A 22,588-nucleotide genomic window follows, 5' to 3' on the forward strand; every position below is an offset into this window, starting at 1 on the left:
TGTGATTAATGTATTATCTCCCTTTTAGGTAAACTTTTATAGAATTTGTTATCTCCCTTTTTAAGTAAACTTTTAAGTATCTAGTTATCTCCCTTTAGATAAACTTTTATAGAATTTGTTATCTCCCTTTTAAGTAAACTTTTATAGTATCAAGTTATCTCCCTTTTAAGACACCTTTTATAGTATCTATGACTAGTGTTATCTTCATTAACAGGGACGCCTTAATTGCCTCTGTCTTGGATGGAGTCAGAGCGTCTGGAAATAGAGATGTTTGTGTGAAAATGAAATTTACATCTAGAGGTTGTCGTCTAGGTAAGTTCAAAAGGTTAAGTTCAAGATAAAATAGTAATGTTTTAAAAAATATTTTATCAATTGATTGTTTTGTAAAGAGTGTTTCCCTAGCAAAATGATTGATGTTTATGGGCAAATCCCTGTTTGTAAAGTTAACCGAAACTTTTACATGATAAATATTTGAGGTTAACTTGGTTTCTTTTAAATAGATTCTTCTGCAATTAGAGTCTGATAAGCTGTTTTTTTCTAAAAAGTTAGTCACTATTAATTCATAGAAGTTGGAAAATTACTTATGTTTTATCAAGTAAAAAGGTTTACTTGTTTTGCATTTTATAATAGCTTACCCATAATGCATTGTATTAATATTTTACCCATAATGCACCATACTCCATTACAGGTCCATTTACAGTACCCGTAGATGAAGAAGTAGAAAGTCAACATTTAAAATTCTTCTCCGTAACACCAGGTAGATTATATAGTCCATTGTCATCTGACTCATCATTAAAATATTGTAAACTTTAAATATTACGTGAGCTATGAAATCTAGGACCCCGTTTACACTGACAAAAAAGATCGATCCTTACTAAAATCGATCTTTTTAAGATCCAACTTTGGTCCAGTGTAAACAGTAAGATCGATCTTCAATCGGACTTAAAATATAAAGTCTACCTCTAGAGGTGGTTTTAAAAAGATCGATCTTATTTGATTCCATCTTTTTAGCTCACCTGGCCCAAAGGGCCAAGTGAGCTTTTCTCATCACTTTGCGTCCGTCGTCCGTCGTCGTCGTCCTGCGTCCGGCGTTAACTTTTACAAAAATCTTCTCCTCTGAAACTACTGGGCCAAATTTAACCAAACTTGGCCATAATCATCATTGGGGTATCTAGTTTAAAAATTGTGTCCGGTGACCCCGCCAACCAACCAAGATGGCCGCCATGGCTAAAAATAGAACATAGGGGTAAAATGCAGTTTTTGGCTTATAACTCAAAAACCAAAGCATTTAGAGCAAATCTGACATATGGTAAAATTGTTTAACAGGTTAAGATCTATCTGCCCTGAAATTTTCAGATGAATCTGACATTCCGTTGCTAGGTTGCTGCCCCTGAATTGGTAATTTTAAGGAAATTTTGTTGTTTTTGGTTATTATCTTGAATATTATTTCAGACAGAGATAAACTGTAAACAGCAATAATGTTCAGCAAAGTAAGATCTACAAATAAGTCAACGTGACCAAAATGGTCAGTTGACCACTTTAGGAGTTATTGCCCTTTATAGTCAATTTTTAACCATTTTTCGTAAATCTTAGTAATCTTTTAGAAAAATCTTCTCCTCTGAAACTACGCGGCCAAATTAATTGAAACTTGGCCACAATCATCATTGGGGTATCTAGTTTAAAAATTGTGTCCGATTATCCGGCCAACCAACCAAGATGGCCGCCACGTCTAAAAATAGAACATAGGGGTAAAATGCAGTTTTTGGCTTATAACTCAAAAACCAAAGCATTAAGAGTAAATCTGACACAAAGTGAAATTGTTGATCAGGTCAAGCTCTATCTGCCCTGGAATTTTCAGATGAATTGGATCATCGGTTGTTAGGTTGCTGCCCCTGAATTGGTAATTTTGAGGAAATTTTGCTGTTTTTTTTGTTTTTATCTTGAATATTATTATAGATAGGGATAAACTGTAAACAGCAATAATGTACAGCAAAGTAAGAACTAAAAATAAGTCAACATGACCAAAATAGTCAATTGACCCCCTAAGGAGTTATTGCTCTTCAAAGTCAATTTTTAATAATTTTCACAAAATTTGTAGATTTTCACTAACATTTTCCACAGAAACTACTGTTATAGATAGAGATAATTGTAAGCAGCAAAAATGTTTAGTAAAATAAGATCTACAAACACATCACCATCACCAAAACACAATTTTGTCATGAATCCATCTGTGTACAATGTTTGATATTAACATAGACCAAGGTGAGCGACACAGGCTCTTTAGAGCCTCTAGTTTTTTGGTGTAAACGCTTAGATCGACTGCAATCGATCTTTTTTCAGGTGTTTGTTACATTTAGATTGGGAAATAAAGGTCAAACAGGTTCTTTTCATGTTGTTATGTAAACGCACTGGATTAAATAGGATCGATCTCGATAGATCTTGCTTGTGCAATGTAAACGCGAACTGGTCTTTTTAAGGTTGATTTAAATTCTTTGCCAGTGTAAACGGGGTCTAGATGATATGTCAGATGTCTTAATATTGTATATGTTGTTATTGTTATTAATGTCAGCAAAAGGCTCTACAGAGCTTATGTTTGTAATATTTCATGTAAATCGACTTAAAATAAAATTTTCTTTTCTATTTTTTCTATTCAATGTTCAACTGAAACCTTGTTAAAACATGTTCAATTTAATGAATAACCTGAATTTACAAATGAAATACATTTATAAAAAGTTGCAAGAAAATCTGTTATATAAACTTCGGCATTCTTATCATATTTCTGTCATATATACAGCAATATGTCTCGAGTGTGTTGGTATTGGTAATATGTTTGGATAGCTTGCTTGCTAGCTGAATCATGAAGTCAGGTATACTTCCTCCTTTAAGTATAGACTAGTCCGACAGATAACCTATCTATCTAACTGTAGCAATAGACTACTCCAAAAGGAGGGTAGTATACATAACCTAATAATGATATCACAGTTCAGCTAGCAAGCAAGCTAAGCAAGATATTGCCTTTTTCTATACACTCAAGGCATTTTGCTGTCATGATGGAAATTATGTTGTTTTCTGTTTTTTTTTGTTTTTCCTTGGTTTTGAATGTTTTTTGGTGACTAAGGAGTTTGATTGTCTCTCTGGTATCTTCTCTTCTTTTGTTACTGATTTTGTGGATAGTTGTCTCATTGGCAATCATACCACATATTCTTTTTTATATTTGATATAATTTAAAGTTTACTGTTTAACTGGATAGCACCATGAATTTGAGAGTCATCATCTTTATATTAATACATGAAGATAAGGTATGATTGTCAATGAGACAACTATCCATCCAAGTTACAATTTTTAAAAGTAAACCATTATATGTCGAAGTACAGCCTTCAATACAGAGCCTTGGCTCACAAGGAACAGCAAGCTATAAAGGGCAACAAAATATTACTTGTGTAAAACCTTGAAAACTGGAAAATCAACGATCTTATCTTTATAGCTAGATATCTTAAAATTAAAACATTTAAAGGTGAATTAATTGAATAAAATGATTGTAAAATGTGCAGATATAAAGAAGCCTTTTTTCCCCTATACAAGTAAAGTACTGTTACATCTTTGCTTTATCTTTACAGTTGGAATGACCTTTGATGAAGTAGTGTCCAGATTTAACAGTAACATTTCCTACAGTGGACTTCTCCATGCTGTAACTCAAGATGTAAGTGGAAAAGGCCATTTTGAGTTTTACATTGATCTAAACATTACTGTTAAATATTGACCATGTCAGAATGCTTTTTATAAAACTTGTGGTGAAACTTTTAGATCAATTTTGTCACATTGCTATTTTCATTGAAAAAAAAACGTGTAGTACGAAATTAATTATTTTACAAATTTCAAAAACAAAAAAAAATGATTAAAATATGATGAAAATATTTAAAAAAAAAACACAGTTTTAAAGAATTTCTTTAAATAAAAAAATATCACTGGATAAACATTTTTATATGTCAGATGGACTTTTCTGTATTTTCCTTCATTAGTTATGATAAAACCTAAACATTTGAAAAGGAGGGATGCATTAATACCTAAACAGTAGGAGCAATATGAAAAAAAGGTTTTAATTATTCATTAATTCAATATTTTGTTTTTTTGCCATTTTAGGGTCTGTTTGCTGAGAACAAAGAGAAACTGATCAATGGGGCTTTATCAGGTCTACTAGAAAGAGAAGGAGATCAAACAGTTATATCGTCTGAGTCATTAGAAGCTCAGTTCTCAGCACTCAGGAGATTGGTAGCTTCAAAGGCAGGCTTCCAAGCTTTTACAAGACTTCCAAGGTAAGGAGATCAAACAGTTATATCTTCTGAGTCTTTATGTGGGAGGTAGGAAGGTAGCATCAAAAGCAGGCTTCCAAGCTTTTACAAGACTACCAAGGTAAGGGTTTTTCCATTAAATTTTATGTGGGAGGTAGGAAGGTAGCATCAAAAGCAGGCTTCCAAGCTTTTACAAGACTACCAAGGTAAGGGTTTTTCCATTAAAATGTATGTGGGAGGGTAGAAAGGGACTTTAAAAATGTCCCTTCCAAGCTTTTAAAAGACTACCAAGGTAAAGGTTTTTCCATTAAATTTTATGTGGGAGGTAGGAAGGTAGCATCAAAAGCAGGCTTCCAAGCTTTTACAAGACTACCAAGGTAAGGGTTTTTCCATTAAAATGTATTTGGGAGGGTAGAAAGGGACTTTAAAAATGTCCCTTCCAAGCTTTTAAAAGACTACCAAGGGCTATTCCATTAAAATGTATTAGGAAAGATAGGAAGGTACTTTCAAAATATTGATTCAACCAAGAACCTCTTTTTAGATAATTTTACATACTGTTAAAACAGTGTAACCGACACACTGGGGACCAGAAAAAAATGTGGGATTAAGCAGGGTGTCGGAATAGTCATTTTTTTCTGCAACTATAGGTCACTGTACGGCTTCATGCTACTTTTAAGGACCCTTTTGGGTTATTTCATGAAAGCCAGTATTTATTGATGGAGGAAGGTCGAGTTCCCAGAAACAAGCCAACAACATTCGATAGGAAATCAAGAGCTATTGAATGTCTGGAGCTAAGCACTGGTTGTAAATAAATACAAGTTTTGTACTTAAGATATATTTCATGAACTTTTCTCATCCTTTTATGTGTACTTTTGACAATGGGAATAGCCGAGTTCATACATCATATTGTTGTTGTTTGTTTCTGTGATGATAAACCTGTCAAAACCAAACAACTGGTTGCTGGGTTGCTGCCCCTGAATTGATAATTTTAAGGAAATTTTGCCGTTTTCAGTTATTATCATAGATAGAGATAAACTGCAAAAAGCAATAATGTTCAGCAAAATAAGACCTAAAAAAAAGTCAACATGTAAATCATAGTCCTGACCGTGTTTGGTTTAATAGACAGGTATTTATGAAATATGAGTTTCAGCTCTGGATCAATATATTGATATTTCATAGAATACGAACAGATTTGTGGTTATAAAGTCTAATGTATTTATGAATAAATACATTTTTATTTTCAGAATGAGAGAGAAAGTTGGTGTGAAAGTAGTAAAGGCAATGAAGCGTAAAGACCATGGTGTGACACATGCAGCTGTAGATATGTTGTGTGCATTAATGCAGGTACCATTTATAAATATGAAAACAAAATACTACATTTTTTATTTTTATTTTGGAAATAAACATTTGCAATTGTGTGAAAGCAAAAAGTGAATAATGAGGGGAATAGGACCTTTATCGGGACTCCAGGATCGGGTGTTTTTGAATTCGGGACTTCAGGATTGACACTTTCGAGATCTTGAAATTCTTTTTTTCGAATTTCTGGACCTCGTGATTTTGTGTTTTTAAGCCCAGGATTTCAGGATCTGAAGTTTTTAAGCCCGGGTTTTCGGGATCAGGACCCCTCCTTCCCCCTCTCAATAATGGTTTCCTGTAACTGAAGTGCAATGATAAAAAAATTAGTTTACTCTTTTCTTGCATATCAAGGGTAAAAGAGGTCACATGTGAATTTCTTAACAAACAATACTAAAATTAGATTTTAAAATATTTTTAAGAAGTGTCCTTTATAATTTGCATAAAAAATCAGATTCTCCATATCATCACCAAATCATTCTACGATTTCATTTAATATTTCAATTGCATATTCTGCTTTATGATTGGTTCCCAATTTCTGATTGGTATATGTTTTTTTTTACATTTTTATCATTGAGCAATGGAAAAAAGATAGTCCTTGTTATGGTACAAGAAAATTTTTGTTTGCAGATCATCAAAAATAACATTTTATTTTCTTATAATTTAATTTTGGATGTATTGCATCTTCTGATTGGCTGACGTTATTTTGTTATCCGCCCATAGACATAATTTAGTCATTCCTTAAATAATTAGAAAAACAGATAAAACCATTTTGCATCTTTTGGTTTCTTTTTCAGCCTATGCATGATGACTATGATCTCAGACAAGAACAGCTGAACAAAAGTTCCTTACTTTCATCCAGAAAATTCTTAGAAACCCTGTTGGAAATGTTTAATGAACATGTGGTAAGTTACAATAGAAAGGAGGAAGTCCGGTAAGGGCAAATTTCAGGTTCTTCTTACAAAAGATTTTTGACACTTTTTAATCACTTAAGTGTCTATTTCAATTAATTTGATTAGTTTTTGTGAAAGATTTAGCTGATTGAGTCATTAAAAACGCTCAGATTCAAGCATAATATGAAAAATCTATCAAATATGACAAAAAACGTCACTTTTGTCATTTTTTTGGGGTTAAAAATGAAGGTGGCCGCATCCGTGTTCATCCTCAACCTTTATTTATTTTATGTATTATCATCAAATACAACTTACATTTCAATATTATAAATGAACACAAATGTGGCCACTTTCATTTAAGATGGAAACCGTCTAAAATTTAACTAAAATGCTAAAATTGTGAAGATTTCAGTACTTTAGCATGTCTTAATGATGCTAGTACCCAATATAAGTATATTGTATTGTCAAAAACAGCCTATATTTATGTAACAGAAGCATTCTACTTTGTAATGAATATCTTAAAGATTACAATTTTGTAAAACTGCTGTATTTTGGGGCCAAAAAGGGGTTTTACTGAACTTACTCCTTTCAGTGTTTTAACTCATTCAACACTAACATGTTTGTATTAGAATTTGTGTAGAAAAATGGTAAAATTCTAGTTTCATAGTATTCTGATGAGTGTTATTTTCCAGTTTTATTATTTTAAGGTGGTACCTAACACTACAGGGAGGTTACTCTGTAAAGTCAGCTAAATGTTTCAATTACGTTGTGTTGTAGAAGGAATATTAAGCTTCTCAATGATTAAAATTGGTGTTTGTCAAATTGCTATTTAACCAGTGTATTTTTTTTTGACAAAACGGTTGGTTCAAAATTTTTGAAAGTTTTATATTTTTGTTAAAGGGTCAAAGTAAATACTTTGAAATTTTTTTATAGAAATTAAACAAGCCAAATTTATTTTAGTGAAGGTGTTGGGTACCACCTTAACATCTTGAGATCGGCTTTCATCATGCAATGTTTTTATATCCATAGTCAGACATAATTGTATTCTATACTTGCATGTCAATAAGCATAACTGAAGAAAAAAAATGGCAATCAGAACATAACTCTTGTGCCTCAAAAATGTTTGAGGCAAGCAAATGACATTTGATAATATTCTAAAATTGATGTAATGTGATGTTCTATCTTTCATTATTGAAATTGAAAGGATTTTTCTTATCCATTTGAATATTCATTTTGTTCATAGCAAAACAGTAAATCCCTTATTAATCTTTTGTAATTTTTTCTTTGCTGTTTTCAATATGAGTTTTGTATTTTTAGGTACATAGTTCAGGAGCATTAGTGATCTCAGCCATGTTGGATTTCCTAACATTTTCCCTTTGCTCTCCCTACAGTGAGACAACAGATGGGGACCAGTTTGATAATTTGTTAGAGACAGTGGCTTGTAATGGCAGAATTGTCTTCAAACTCTTTCAGGTTAAATAAATAAAATGTTTTTCATTTTGTCTAATTTAACCCAGAATAAGGATATTGCAGTTTAATATATTGAAATGAGAAAAGTATCAACCAGAGACCAAATGATGTAGATGTAAAAAAGTATAGCATGTATATTCTAAATTTAATAAAAAAAGGGTGAATTTTATTATTTCTGCCGCCATTTTGCTATTTCAGAAAAATAATAGCAATATACTTTGAATAATGAGACAAGTATTTACCAGAGACCAAATTATAAATGTGGATGTAAAAAAAGTATAGGTATTAAACTCATCATCCTACAACAATGAGCAAAACTCATATCATATTATTTTGGTATGGAGATAAAGATAATCACAAAAATACTGTAGACACATTTTATATGTATATAAAACACATTTATTTAGAAACAATTGAATTTATATGTTGTTATTTCATTGAAAAAGTTGAAATTATTGATTGATGATTGTACTATTTTTTATATTCCAGCATCCTTCTATGGCCATTGTTAAAGGGGCCGGTCTGGTAATGAAAGCAATCATTGAGGTCAGTTTTATCATTAAAGTAGTGGAGTTTTATCATAAAAATAGTGGTTTTGTCCTTTTGGAAAAAAGATCTATGTAGTTTGTAATATATGACTTTAAAGTGCTAAATTAATACAATTTTTGTGCTTTTTACATTTTTTGGTAAACTGACGTAATATGTTTGATAACCCCATTTTTTTTTATAACCAAGATCAAGTTCTTCTTTTAATTGATAGTTTCTCTTCATTACTCTACTCTTATGTCTATAACAGGCCTAATCCCTAAATAAGATTATGTGATTTGTACATATAATAATCATTTTAATCAGACATATTATGGTATACTGTTTTTTGTCTGTCTGTTCAAATGTCTGTCCGTCCGTCGTCAACATGTTGATCATTAACTCAAAAACCCTTCAACCAATTTGCATAAAACTTGGGTGAATTGTATGACAGGTGTATTATGGGCTCTTGGCACAGCTGTTAATTTCTTTGTGATATCTCCATTTTGCAGGAACAAAATTCTGACACAAATAAAGAAAGGGTGTTTAATATGGATTTAATTAAGCCTTATTTTCAAATTGAATGTAATATTAGCTTGAGAAAGTCATTTTATTGACAATAATCTTCAATATTTTTTTTAATAAAGGAGGGTGATAGTGAGATAGCAGCAAAAATGCAGGAACTAGCCTTAGCTGAAGGAGCTTTACCTAAACATCTCCATACAGCAATGTTTACACAGAGTGCAGACAACAGGATGTTAACAAATAGGTAAGTACCGAAGGATTATGGGAAGTCATATTGAGGGGGTGTTCTCAAAACACCTGCATGCAGAAATGTTTACACAGAGTGCAGACAACAGGATGTTAACAATTAGGTAAGTACTGTAGAATTATGGGTAGTCCTATTGAGGGAGTGTTCTTAAAAAATCTACATACAGCAATAGTTACATAGAGTGCAGACAACAGGATGTTAACAAATAGGTAAGTACTGAAGGATTATGGGAAGTCATATTGCGGGGGTGTTCTCAAGACATCTACAAACAACAATGTTTACACAGAGTGCGGACAATAGGATGTTAAAATTGAAATACAATAAAATAGGAAAAGTAGTCATTTATTCCGATTTTTTCTATTCATCTACACTGCAATGTTTACTCTCAGAGTATTAAAACCAGTAAGTATAAGATTATGGGAAGGCAGATATTGATGTATTGTTCTCAAAACATCCATATTTCATTGATTGTTGACAATTAACCAATGTGTGTGAAGAATTTGTAAAATTAGTTTTTGGTGGTTTTTGTCAATTTTCTACAAAATTGTCAGAAAATTGATAGTTTATAGACTGTAAATTTATTGAAATTTGTGCAAATACAATTATATATTAAAAACTTATTTTACTTTTTTTTCAGACAGCTGAGTCGTCACTTGGTAGGATTATGGGTAACAGGCCATCCCACAGCAATGGGTCTGCTGAAAAGAGTTGTAGTGAGTATTCTTTAAAACTTATTTTACTCTTAGTGTGTCATATTGCAGATGGATTTGGTTGTTGATTCTTGGTGTTTTAATGCCACTTTTCAGCACCGCTTTTCAACTATTTTGTGGCAGCCAGTTTTTATTGGTGAAGGAAGCTGGAGTGCAGGAAGAAAACCAATGACCTTCGATAGAATAATGACAATCCTAGTCAATTAAGATTTGAGACTTTTTTCTATAGCAAAATACCAAACAGTTTCACAGAAGATACTGTACAAATTGATCTGCAAGTACCAAACATTTTTTAAATATTTTGTGGTAATCTTATTTAAGAGCTTTTCATACCACTATAGGTAAGGTCAAGTCAACCAACGAAAACATATTTTGTAATGTCAATTTCTACAAAAGATATTTACACATGTTTTATTTAGAAAAATTCAAAATATATATAAAATTGAAGGCAGTATAATTTGACAGACTTGATGTTTTGCAGCCTGGAGGATTGTTGTCATACCTCGACTCTGAAGATGAAGTACCTGTTATAGAGAATGACAAACTTAATGTTAGAGATAATCTCAAGCTGGCACAAGTAAGATTATTAATATGTTCAATACGACAGATTTGATTCTGTTCAAGTTTATTCAGAATGATACAAATATTCCTTTTATGATTTTCCTTTGTTTAATTTCAAAATGGTCTTGAATTTAGAAACAAATGAAGAAGATAACATTTGTTTCCTTATTATTAAAAAAATTAGGAAATGAGCCTTTCTATGATTTAATATTTCTAATGTATCTTAGGGGTTTTCCAGAAAAAAAATGTCTGAAGGAAAACTGCTTTTATCTAGGGTGGGGCTATTTTGTCAGTTCTACTGATTTTCATGTACTATAGTGAACAATAATTTGGGGTATTATCAAGAACTGGTATATCATATTTTAGGATTTTGAGTGTTATAAATGAGAGTAAATACAGAAATATGAATTGAATAGAACCCAAAATATAATCTATTTTCTTTGGATTAGGGAAATATTATTCTATGGCTTTGTTTTGAAATTCACAGTTGTGGCATGACCTTCAATTGGAAAGAGTTCTGCTGAAACTGGTTCTAGGGACCTTCTAAAAATTGCAATGACATGCGAGCATCTGTTCTGTGTTGAAGGCCTCTATGTGACTTTGAGATGAAGGACAGCAATTAAAGCACTATGCTGTTACTATTAGTTTTTCTTGCTGTGGATGTTCTTATAATGTGTCATGGATGGGTTACCCCATATCCTTTCTTTTCAAGTAAAGTCAAAACTCTTGATATTATTTGAACGTTGATGAGTTCTGATTATTACACACTGATTTGTTTTCATCACAGGATATTCAGAACAAAAACAGACGAAATCCAAACATAGTGATGATAGAAAAGAAAGTAGATGAATTTCTTCAGCATTGGAGAGCTAGGATTGGCTTACAGAAACAAAAACAGGTACAACTGTGGATTCATTCGTTGGATACCAATTTTTGTGGATATCATGGGAACAGGGGAACCACGAATTTAAATGTTCAACGAATTACAAATCTTCTTAAGAAATGAATGCAGACTTTGCAAAAACCACGAAATTAAATATCCACAGATATGCAAGTTTTCCTCAAACCATGAAAATTGGTTCACACGAAAATAAATGAATCCACAGTACTTTGTTTATGGATATTTACCATTCATTGACATTTTTTTATTGACAAAATTCTGGAAAAACAAAATTTTTACTATTTTTATCTTTTTATTTTTTTTATTCCGTATTTATATTATTATGATGTTTATTTTCTGTTTAAAAATATCAACAATATTATATGATACATTTTAACTCCTCCCTCCAAAAAAAAAACAATTGCATTTCATTTTAAGTTATATTTTGAAATATTTTTTTAGTCTAAAACAATATTATAATTTCTAAACATTGAAGTTTTCAGCATCCAAATAGATTATGTCACCTAGAAAAATATTCTATTAATTATTTATCCTGTTTCTATTTAATTTATATCACCTTGAAAAATATTTTATTAATGATTTGTCCATTTTCTATTTAATTTAAGGTTAGTATACACTATTCATTAGCTCATTTTGGAATCTTTCCTGGACATTGACCGTTCATAATTTTTATTGTTTTGTCTTTTGAAGCAAAATGATATAAAGCCAGTGGTCCTGAGGAAAAGACGAGAGAGGATTAAAAGTGAAGCAAATTGGCAATTGTTTTATTACCATTTCAACCGTGACCATGCAAAACCAAATCTGATCTGGAATTACAAGGTAAATGGTAAAATAGTTCATTTGGTATTAAAAGATGGATTAATTTATGATGCAAGTACTGTACAATTTTAACATAGAATGTTAATTATCTCCCCTGAAACCGATGGTAATACACTACGTAAGTAGACCATTTTCATGCTACCTACATTTGACCTCGTATTATATAATTTTTTGATAGGTTTCATTAAGTAAGACATCCTAGAACTCGGTCAAGAAAGAGCAACCAAAAGAAGTTTAAACATAAAATCTGTGCAATTTTGGGAGAAAGTTTTCTGATTATTTTGTTATTTAATGAAATCATAAAAAATAGTTTATTTCCTCCAAAAAAGATCTGATTAAAAGCTTGATTTAACTTTTTTATGTTGCTCTTGGTGGACCAACTACCAGGACTCTAACCAGAGAGAAGGTAACCTGTTTCAAAAATTAAAACTCTGGGGGAGTCAAAAGTGGATAATATGAAAATGGACTATTATCAAGGGGGATAATCTACTAATTATTATTTTTTAGACCCGAGAAGAATTACGGGAATGTTTAGAGAATGAAATGAGAGCTTTTGCCGTAGACAAGGAATTAGGAGCCAAATGTGTGATAGGCTGGAATCATAAGGAATTTGAAGTCCCATATGTCTGTCTCAGTGATGAAATTAAAATAGGTAAAAGCAATTATCAGTTAGGGAAGTTGTTATGAGTGTTTGTAGACTGTATCTCATCATGCAACATTTTATTTTATTTCAAAGATGTAAAGGATTAATAAAAAAAACTAGCTTTTAAAAAATAGATTAAGCAGGGGAAGGGCAGGATCTACCACTGCAGAAAGAGCTTATGATGGGTAGTGATATTCAGCCTGGTAATAGGTCACCTAGGTAGCCCTCATAAAAACTTAAGTCCATTATTGTACACATACTCATATTTTCGACCAATCAAAATACTGGATTTAGTGTTTAGTGCATTATTTGTATACTCAGAGTACTGTGTAAAGCTTTATGACTGATAGCCCAGATGATAAATTCTATACCCCAGTCATCCTCTTGGTAGAAGGACACATAAATACTGTGAATTCAGAAATTATTGGGTGCATTTATTATTGGGATCTTGTCATTTTAAACTTAAATGTGATTTTAATTTTTGTGATTTGGATAAAAATCCTGTTTAATTTATATAAGATATTTTAGAATGCAAGTTTAAATTATTGCGTGTTTCAACTTGGTCACATTTTTGGCAATAATAAAAACCTGCCAATAACAGTAGCAATTTGTCTCTACATCTTTTGTTTATTCTTTTATCATTATTATAAACAGGTGATTATTATCTACGCCTGCTACTTGAGGAAGATGACAATGAATCAGAAGAAACCAGTGCTATAAAACGATCGTAAGTAATTTTTAATTTGTCCGTGGATTTATTCATTTTCAAGGGTACCAACTTTTTAGGGAATATTGTATTTTGTGTATATTTATTTAATGGTTTTGCGAAAGTTTGCATACAATCCTATAGATAACTGGCTCTTCTTTGAATATCTATTAAGATTCAGGGTTTATCTTTCCCTGCGAAATCAGTTAAAATGGTATCCCATTACTACTAATGAATCCATAATGTATCATTTTTGATTTTTCAATATGCAGTTCTCAACATGCCTTTTATTTTGAAATGAGGACTTCAGCAATTTCAAATTAAGATATGCCATAAATCAGCAAAATGCATTGACTTTTAAATCTTCACAAGAAAGGATGAATGAAAGTATGATATTTTTTTTTTTTTCTATCAAGATTATTTTTCCCACAGGTATGAATTTTTCAATGACCTGTACCATAGATTTTTATTGACGCCAAAAATTCCCATGAAATGTATGTGTCTCCAGGCTATGACTATTGTGTATGGGAGATGTCATGAAGAGATCGGAGCATTTAATGATACAAAATATATGGTTGGAATGCTGGAAAGGGTGAGTGATGCATTATGGGTAAAAATACAAAATATATGGTTGGCATGCTAGAAAGGGTAAGTGATGCATTATGGGTAAAATATGAATTAAATTTTTGTGAGGTAGATTTCAAAGAAAAGCAGGACAATATCTAAACTCAAACTAAAAATTGACAGCATAAAGTTAAACTTTTGACCTAAGATTGATGGAAAAGCCATATATGTATTATTAGCTTACCTGGCCCAAATGGCCAAGTGAGCTTTTCCTATCACTTTGCGTCCAGCGTCATCCTGCGTCCGGCATCATCCTGCAGTTTTACTTTTACAGAAACCTTCTCCTCTGAAACGTCTGGGCCAAATTAAACCAAACTTAGCCACAATCATTGTTGGGGTATGATGGTATCTAGTTTAAAAATGTGTCCAATGACCCAGCCAACTAACCATGATGGCCGTCTCGTCTAAAAATAGAATATAAGGTAAAATGCAGTTTGTGGCTTATAACTCAAAAACCAAAGCATTTAGAGCAAATCTGACATGGGGTAGAATGGTTTATCAGGTCAAGATCTAGCTGCCCTGAAATTTTCAGATGAATCAGACAACCCTTTGTTTGGTTGCTGCCCCTGAATTGGTAATTTTAAGGACATTTTGCTGTTTTTGGTTACTATCTTGAATATTATTATAGATAGAGATAAACTGTAAACAGCAATAATGTACAGCAAAGTTAAGATCAAAAAAGAAGTTAACATGACCAAAATAGTCAATTAACCCCCTAAGGAGTTATTGCCCTTTATATAGTCATTTTTTAACAATTTTCAACAAATTTGTAAAATTTTACTAACATTTTCCACTGTAACTACTAAGCCAAGTTCATTATAGATAGAGATAATTGTAAGCAGCAAGAATGTTCAGTATTTAAAGTAGATCTACAAAAACACATCACCATCACCAAAACACAATTTTGTCTTGAATCTATCTGTGTCCTTCGTTTCATATTCACATAGACCAAGTTGAGCGACAGAGGCTCTAAATATTAGATTATTGCAATTAAAAAAGACAATTCACCAAATGTTTCTAAATGATTCAATTTTAAGTACTAAATACTGGTACTTTATACAAAATTTAGTATTATAATCTCATAGCAGTAAGAAAGCTAGTATATTTGTGACCGAGAACTTTCAAACAGATCATTTGATGTAAGTCCAATATATTTAACATAAAACATATTGTATGCGATAAACATATATAATATGATTTGATTATTTTTATATTTTTCAGTGTACAGACAAACTGGAGAGAGATAGATTAGTTTTATTTTTACAGAAATTAATTTTGCACCCAGTAAGTAAATTGTATGTTAACTGTGGGACTTGTTCTCTTAAAAATCTAAAAGTATAGCCAAATTTCCCTTACTGAAAAATTTGGGAGGGGTTATTCTTTCATGTTGATCATGTAAGATACACCCAAATATCCCCCTGAACCTCACACTCAAAAAATTTCTGTTATTGGTTTAACTATTGAAATTTTCTTCATGAATAAAATTTTATAAGTCTTTTATAAATGACTTATAATTATACATATAAAAGATTCATTAAAAGAAAAATGGGGGTTCATGGGGAAAAATTTTTAAGGCATTCAAATGGATAAAACCAGAGTATTCCGAAAATCTGACGAAAATTCCAAAACATGACAAGCAATTATTTTAGTATGATGTGAATGAAAAAACTGTCCTTAGTGGGCAAGTTTATTTAAAGTGAAGACATTAAACAAAAATTGGCCAAAGATTACACATTCAAAAACATTAGCAATGTAAAGATAAATATTATTTGTTAGATAAGAACTAATTGACTTACTTCTTTTAAAAAAATAGTTAAATTTTCTTGGATAAGAATTGATATACTGCATAATAAATGAGACACATAAAAACTCATTATAAATGTACTGTAAATTCAGAAATTAATGCGAGGTTTTTATTATTGCGAAAAATGCGACTGAGTTGTAAACGCAATAATTTAAACTCGCATTTTGAAATATTTTATATGAATTTAACAGGATTTTTCTCAAAATCGTAAAAATTAAAATCGCATTTAAGTGTAAAATGATAAAATCGCAATAATAAATGCACGCAATAATTTCTGAATTTACAGTACTTATTTGTTGTAATTTACAGTTTAGAATTCTCAATGTTTATTTCAGAAAAATGTGAAGGAAATTATGGATGCCAATGGAATTAAAGTACTGGTTGACCTCTTAACCTTAGCTCATTTACATACGTCCAGGGCAACAGTCCCATTACAGGTGTGATTGTTTATCTTAGCCTATTTACATTATACGCAATAAAAGTATATTCAACAAGTACTAAAATCATACATACATGAAAATATTAACATTATAAGATGACTTCCAGTCCAAGTTAAAGATGAGTTTCGCAAACAAATTTGTACTGAAGATAAAATTTATTGATGTTAAATTAGACAAATTTGTCAATCTTTTCTAACTATCTTGATTTGAATGTCACTGATGAGAATATTTTTCTACCAAAACTGTATCTGTCTCACAAAATTATAAACCTGACCTAACATACATAAAAATGCCAATTGCGTTTATTGAACTCTTGACTCTGATTTCAACCAATCAAAATACTGGATTTTGTATTGCAATTCTGACTGAGAGCCCAGGCCTTCGAGGCATAAAACTTTGCTCAGTGCTCTGAGCACAAAAATCATGCTCGAAACATGAAATCCAGCAATTTGATTGGTTGATTTTCGAGTCTGAGTACAAAAATCATGCTCGAAACATGAAATCCAGCAATTTGATTCGTTGATTTTCGAGTCTGAGTACAAAAATCATGCTCGAAACATGAAATCCAGCAATTTGATTTCGTTGATTTTCGAGTCTTGAGTACAAAAATCATGCTCGAAACATGAAATCCAGCAATTTGATTGGTTGATTTTCGAGTCTTGAGTACAAAAATCATGCTCGAAAGTTTTATGACCGTGAGGCCAGGTTTCTCACAGATTACTACATGCAAATTAGGAGTTCAGTATTGATGATTAATATTATAATTTTCAGAGCAATGTGATAGAAGCTGGAGCAGACATGAAGAGAGAAACAGAGAAAGAATGGTATTACGGAAACAAAGATAAAGAAAGACTAGGACCATATAGTTTTGATGAGGTGAAGTCAGATCTCTTTGGGTACAAAGGCATAACATGTAGGGGAGATAACCCAAAAAGTCTACAAAATGTTTTGAAATTATTGTGAAATTAAGAATTCATTTTGGTGCAGACAAAATATTCTACTTCAGCCTCTATTTATACTGAGTGCTAAAAGATAAAGCTACAATTTATATACCAAGCGCCTTTTTGTTTCTTTTTGAATAAATGTGCAATAATTTGCTTTCAACACATTCCTCAAAACATTTGGCTGCATGTTTCACTGTAGTTATGTCTTATAGAAGGATTTTTCTCAGCTCAAAAACTTGTTGTTAGACTTACAGGGTCATCAGCTAACTGGCCTGATGAATTGTCTCATTCAACGAAATTGCAAATAAATTTAAGCTACAGAAAATTTGCTAGAGCATTCTATTTTTTAAGGGTGGGACAACTCTTGTATGAAGTTACTATAGAGGTAAAGAAAAACATGTTACTCTCAGTAAATTGATTAAGTAATTTTTCATCCGTGTACTACATACACATCTTTGTTATTGAGATATTTTTTTACATGATAGATGAAAGAATTGTGGGATGAAGGTGTAGTTCATGCGAAGACCAGATGTTGGGCGCAAGGAATGGACGGGTGGCGGCCGTTACAGTCTGTGCCACAACTCAAATGGACAATACTGGCCACTAGTCAACCAGTCTTGAATGAAAGTGATCTGGCCTGTTTAATACTCAATATGTTGATCAAAATGTCTGGATACTATCCAAGTCGGTAAGAGGGACAGTATCAGAACATATTATAACTATCATAAAAGGACAATTTCAGAATATGATTGATATCGTAACTTAAATTGGACCATATCAAAATATGCAGATAATTTCCAAACGGATAATGATAAATAAAATTATGTGGATACTTTTCTAGCTAGGTAGATGGGTCATATCAAAATAACAACATATTTTCTTTTTATACAAGAACACTCAATAAAAGGGACAATATCAGAAGTATGATTACTATCCATAGTCATTAGGGGGACATATCAAAATATATAGATACTAGCAAAAAAAGTAACAGAGACTATTAAAATATTTAGGTACTTTCCTTTTATTCTTGAATCCTAAAATAAGAAGAAACTTTTGTAAAACACTGGTTGGGATAGTTTAGGAAATTTATATTTCTTGTAGATCATAAGAAAATTGAATATGCTAAAGTCATGACAGGCTTACAAAGAAAAATATGTTAAAATTTATTGATTCAATTACAGGGACTCTGATGGAGCAATAATCAGACCACTGCCAAGAATTAATAGATTATTGTCTGACCCAGTTTGTCTTCCTCATATAGTTCAGGTGAGTTTAAACTTACTAGAACTTGTCTTTCATTTGTACTTGTGGTGAAATTTTAGAATGGATTCATTATTATTCGTTGGCGATCAATTTTCGATGATTTTGTGGGTACAGGTGAAACATGAAATTAAATGTTCAACAAGGCATAATTTATATAGTGTTGTACGTAGAATTTGGAAATACCACGAATAAATATTCATGAACATGCAAGTTTTTCATAATCCCCGAAAATTAGTACCCACGAAAATAAGTGAATCTTCATTATTGTTTGATAATGAAATTGCTATGTCAAATACTGTGAATTAATTAATTTTCATGGTTGCTAAATACAAAAGATTGAAGAAAAGTTATTGAATAAAATTAATTCATGATTTTTATCCACCTACAATAGTAGAGGGGCATTATGTTTTCTGGTCTCTGTTCGTCCGTTCGTTCCTTCGTCCGTACATAAATATCAACTAAGATTGGAATCAAATGAAAAATAATGTATCCACTGACTTCAAGTTTGTCTTCATCAAATAGACAGAAAATGCCAAGGGAGAATTCAAACCTCATATTAAAGTCTATTACAGACAAACTTACAATACCATGGTCAAAAACTAATAAAACAACTGAAATATGTAAAGAATGTTCCCTATTGGAACTTTTAAAACAAGGAATTAAAATATGAACAGGTCAACCAAAAACATAAGTTGAGAACTCACAATTGAAAAACACAAACTTCCCACTTCAGCTGTAGGGCCTTAAACAATAAGAAAAGCAAAACAAGTGTTTTTCTAGATTTAAAATTTCATTATTTGCAGATTACGAAAAATAATAGACCTTTGTCTTCAAAAAAGAGGCAGAAAATACAAATAATCATTCAAAGCTATTAAATACTGACAATACCAAAAAATATAAATTTCTTTTAAAAAAACCTTACACATCAACAAATAATAAAAAATACATAGAAAACTTAAGATTGAGCATAAACTTCAACTTATGATTTTATTTTCCCAACATTTATATCAATTTACTCTTTCTGCATTAATATTTAAATTATTTGTTTGTTTTCAGTTGTTATTAACCTTTGACCCCATTTTAGTGGAGAAGATAGCCAGTTTATTGTATGACATTATGCAGGACAATCCAAACATATCCCGTCTGTATCTCACAGGTGCTTTTTATTTTATGATGATGTACACTGGATCAAACGTTTTACCTGTAGCCAGATTCATGAAATATACACATGTTAGTCAAGCATTCAGATCAGATGAGGTAAGTTGGGGACTGTCTCAAATCAGTAGATATACCTAAAATGTAGTAGAGGGCTGTTTCAAAACAGTATATATACTAAAAATATAGAAGGGACTGTTTTAAAACAGTATATATTCTTTGAATATAGAGAGGGGGTAACTAGTTATTTTATTCAGACCAATTTATGGATAGCATTGTTTGCTTCGATTAGATTTTATTTCAACATTTCTTTTTAATTACAAGAAAAATAGAAATTAGAATAAAGATTTACTAATTATTTTATTGATAATATGGCTAGCTCAGTATAGTGCAAATGAACTTCAATTATTTCCTGAAAAATTAAATAAACTGATTTCATTTAACTATGACAAATTCTTCCATGCAGCAATGGTTTAGTAAAACTTGTTCTGAATATTATTTTCCGGAACAAACCTCACCTGTCATTTTTTCTCTCTTTCTCATTTTAGAAAAAAAGTTCAGACATCATGAACAGAAGTGTTCTTGGTCACATATTACCAGAGGCCATGGTATGTTATTTAGAGAATTACTCTGCAGACAAATTTGCTCAGATATTCTTGGGAGAGTTTGATACTCCAGAAGCTATCTGGAACACAGAAATGAGGTAAGTCTCCTAGCCATGGTGAATTTCAAACTGTATATACTTCTAAAAGCATTGAATAAACTACATGTAGTTGGTAGTTTGTCATTTATATCTTGTAAAAATGCATTATTATTCCATATGATAGAAAAGAACAAAAGGTATCAGGTATCCATCATTCTAATGCAACAAGGTTTGTAACATTCATTTCGATTGGATAACCTAACTTTTTTACATGGCATCAATTGACAATGGATGCTATGGAAGGTACTCACAACTGCAGACAATATATATAATGATTTTAAAACATTGTTTTCTGTCGGTTTCAGTAGAACGGAGATAACAATATTGTATTCTAAGCTCCAATGCCATCAATTGGTGATTTAATGGTCGCAAATACCTGTTTACTGTCTTCGTTAATGCGTCGCCAGTAAACTTAATTTGAGACCATCAAATCACCAATTGATGTTGTCAGAGCTTAAAATATAATCTCTTAATTGACACAACATCAATACATGCACACCAAGAAGCACAAAAAGATAGCAAAGGCACAGTGCTTTAATTGCTGTTCTTCATCTAAAAGTCACAGTGAGGTATTAAACATGGAGCAAAGAGCCTAAAAAAAAAGAGAAAATTCTCACCTCATTGCACGCTTTAGGCGCCTTGCACCATTTTAATACTCTTTGTTAGATGTAACAATACCATTTCGAAACCCATAAAAAAATAATATAATGGAAATGTTTACATATTTAAAAACAAAATAGTTCCTATGCATAGGTGTAAATATAAAATTATAAAGAATATATATAGCTGATTTCTTCAAGCAGTTAAATTGACAACCAGAAGAGACAGTATAAATAAAAGGAGTATTCGTCAATAAGACAGCAACAAAATGACAAACACAACCAAACAACTTTTTGAGGACAACACTCATTCTACAACAGAAACCAGTTGGTATTTGTACAATATGTTGAGTCCTTTATCTTTCAGAATCTGTGTTAGTTTTGAAAAGATTACATAGAAACAATCAAATTCTTCAAATAAAAAAAGTGATATAAAACAACAATGTATAGATATAGGAAGATGTGGTATGATTGCCAATGAGATAACTCTCCATCCAAGTCACAATTTATAAATGTTAACCATTATAGGTCAAAGTATGGCCTTTAACACAGAACCTTGTCTCACACTGACATCAAGCTATAAAGAGCCCCAAAAATAACTAGTGTAAAACCATTCAAACGGGAAAACCAATGGTCTAATCTATATAAAAACCAGAAACTAGAAACACATATGAGCTACATAAACAGACGACAACTACTGTACAACAATGTGTATATATATTTATCTACTATGTTTTTAAAGACAGTGACAACCCATTAGGGTCTTGCAAGGTAAGGCCAAAATTAAAAATATGTTTGTTTCCCCTCCCCCCACCCGTGTCAAAAATAAGCCCCCGGGTCAAAAAAATATTTTCCACAAAAAAATCGAAATTATTTTTCCTGAAAATAATTTGTTCCCATTTTTGGAAAGTGCTTGAAAGCAGAAGGATTGATAACCTAAACAAATACACTCAATTTGAGCACAAACAACTGATAAGTCAAACCATTCATGTGACCATGCTATGACAATCACATCCAGTTAAAAAAAAAGAAAAAAGAAAGAACGTGCCTTCCTGGTCTGTTTCCAAAGGGTAGACCCGGGGGAGGGGAAACAGACATTCTTTTAAATGTGGCCTAACGACATTTACATTAACAGTTGTAAATAAATACATGTAAATGTTTCAGAACAAAATTTCAGTACTAATGTATATTTCTTTTCACAGGCGACTTATGATAGAGAAAATAGCTTCACACATTGCTGACTTTTCACCTCGTCTCCAAAGCAACACAAGATCGTTATATCAGTATTGTCCAATACCAGTCATAAACTATCCACAATTAGAAAATGAACTGTTTTGTAATATATATTATCTCAAGCACCTCTGTGATCAACAAAAATTCCCTGACTGGCCTATTAAAGATCCGGTAAGTGTTT

General features: G+C 31.6%; 1 protein-coding gene across 1 annotated transcript in view; it reads left to right on the top strand.

The window, feature by feature from the left end:
• LOC134695116 (dnaJ homolog subfamily C member 13-like) overlaps positions 1–22,588 on the top strand; it is a 71,585-nt gene that overhangs the window by 14,748 nt on the left and 34,249 nt on the right. The window contains exons 11-34 of the mRNA XM_063556309.1: positions 215–312; positions 689–757; positions 3,618–3,700; positions 4,141–4,313; positions 5,534–5,633; positions 6,440–6,547; positions 7,853–8,008; positions 8,495–8,551; positions 9,178–9,299; positions 9,940–10,015; positions 10,494–10,589; positions 11,361–11,471; positions 12,165–12,293; positions 12,801–12,945; positions 13,591–13,663; positions 14,075–14,234; positions 15,488–15,550; positions 16,406–16,507; positions 17,282–17,386; positions 17,940–18,142; positions 18,636–18,720; positions 19,774–19,974; positions 20,421–20,575; positions 22,377–22,578. Of these exons, the coding sequence (XP_063412379.1) occupies positions 215–312; positions 689–757; positions 3,618–3,700; positions 4,141–4,313; positions 5,534–5,633; positions 6,440–6,547; positions 7,853–8,008; positions 8,495–8,551; positions 9,178–9,299; positions 9,940–10,015; positions 10,494–10,589; positions 11,361–11,471; positions 12,165–12,293; positions 12,801–12,945; positions 13,591–13,663; positions 14,075–14,234; positions 15,488–15,550; positions 16,406–16,507; positions 17,282–17,386; positions 17,940–18,142; positions 18,636–18,720; positions 19,774–19,974; positions 20,421–20,575; positions 22,377–22,578 (2,872 nt within the window). The remainder of the gene's footprint in view (positions 1–214; positions 313–688; positions 758–3,617; positions 3,701–4,140; positions 4,314–5,533; positions 5,634–6,439; positions 6,548–7,852; positions 8,009–8,494; positions 8,552–9,177; positions 9,300–9,939; positions 10,016–10,493; positions 10,590–11,360; positions 11,472–12,164; positions 12,294–12,800; positions 12,946–13,590; positions 13,664–14,074; positions 14,235–15,487; positions 15,551–16,405; positions 16,508–17,281; positions 17,387–17,939; positions 18,143–18,635; positions 18,721–19,773; positions 19,975–20,420; positions 20,576–22,376; positions 22,579–22,588) is intronic.

This window comes from Mytilus trossulus, chromosome 13 (genome assembly GCF_036588685.1).
Source record: "Mytilus trossulus isolate FHL-02 chromosome 13, PNRI_Mtr1.1.1.hap1, whole genome shotgun sequence".
Classification (NCBI taxonomy): Eukaryota; Metazoa; Mollusca; class Bivalvia; order Mytilida; family Mytilidae; genus Mytilus; species Mytilus trossulus.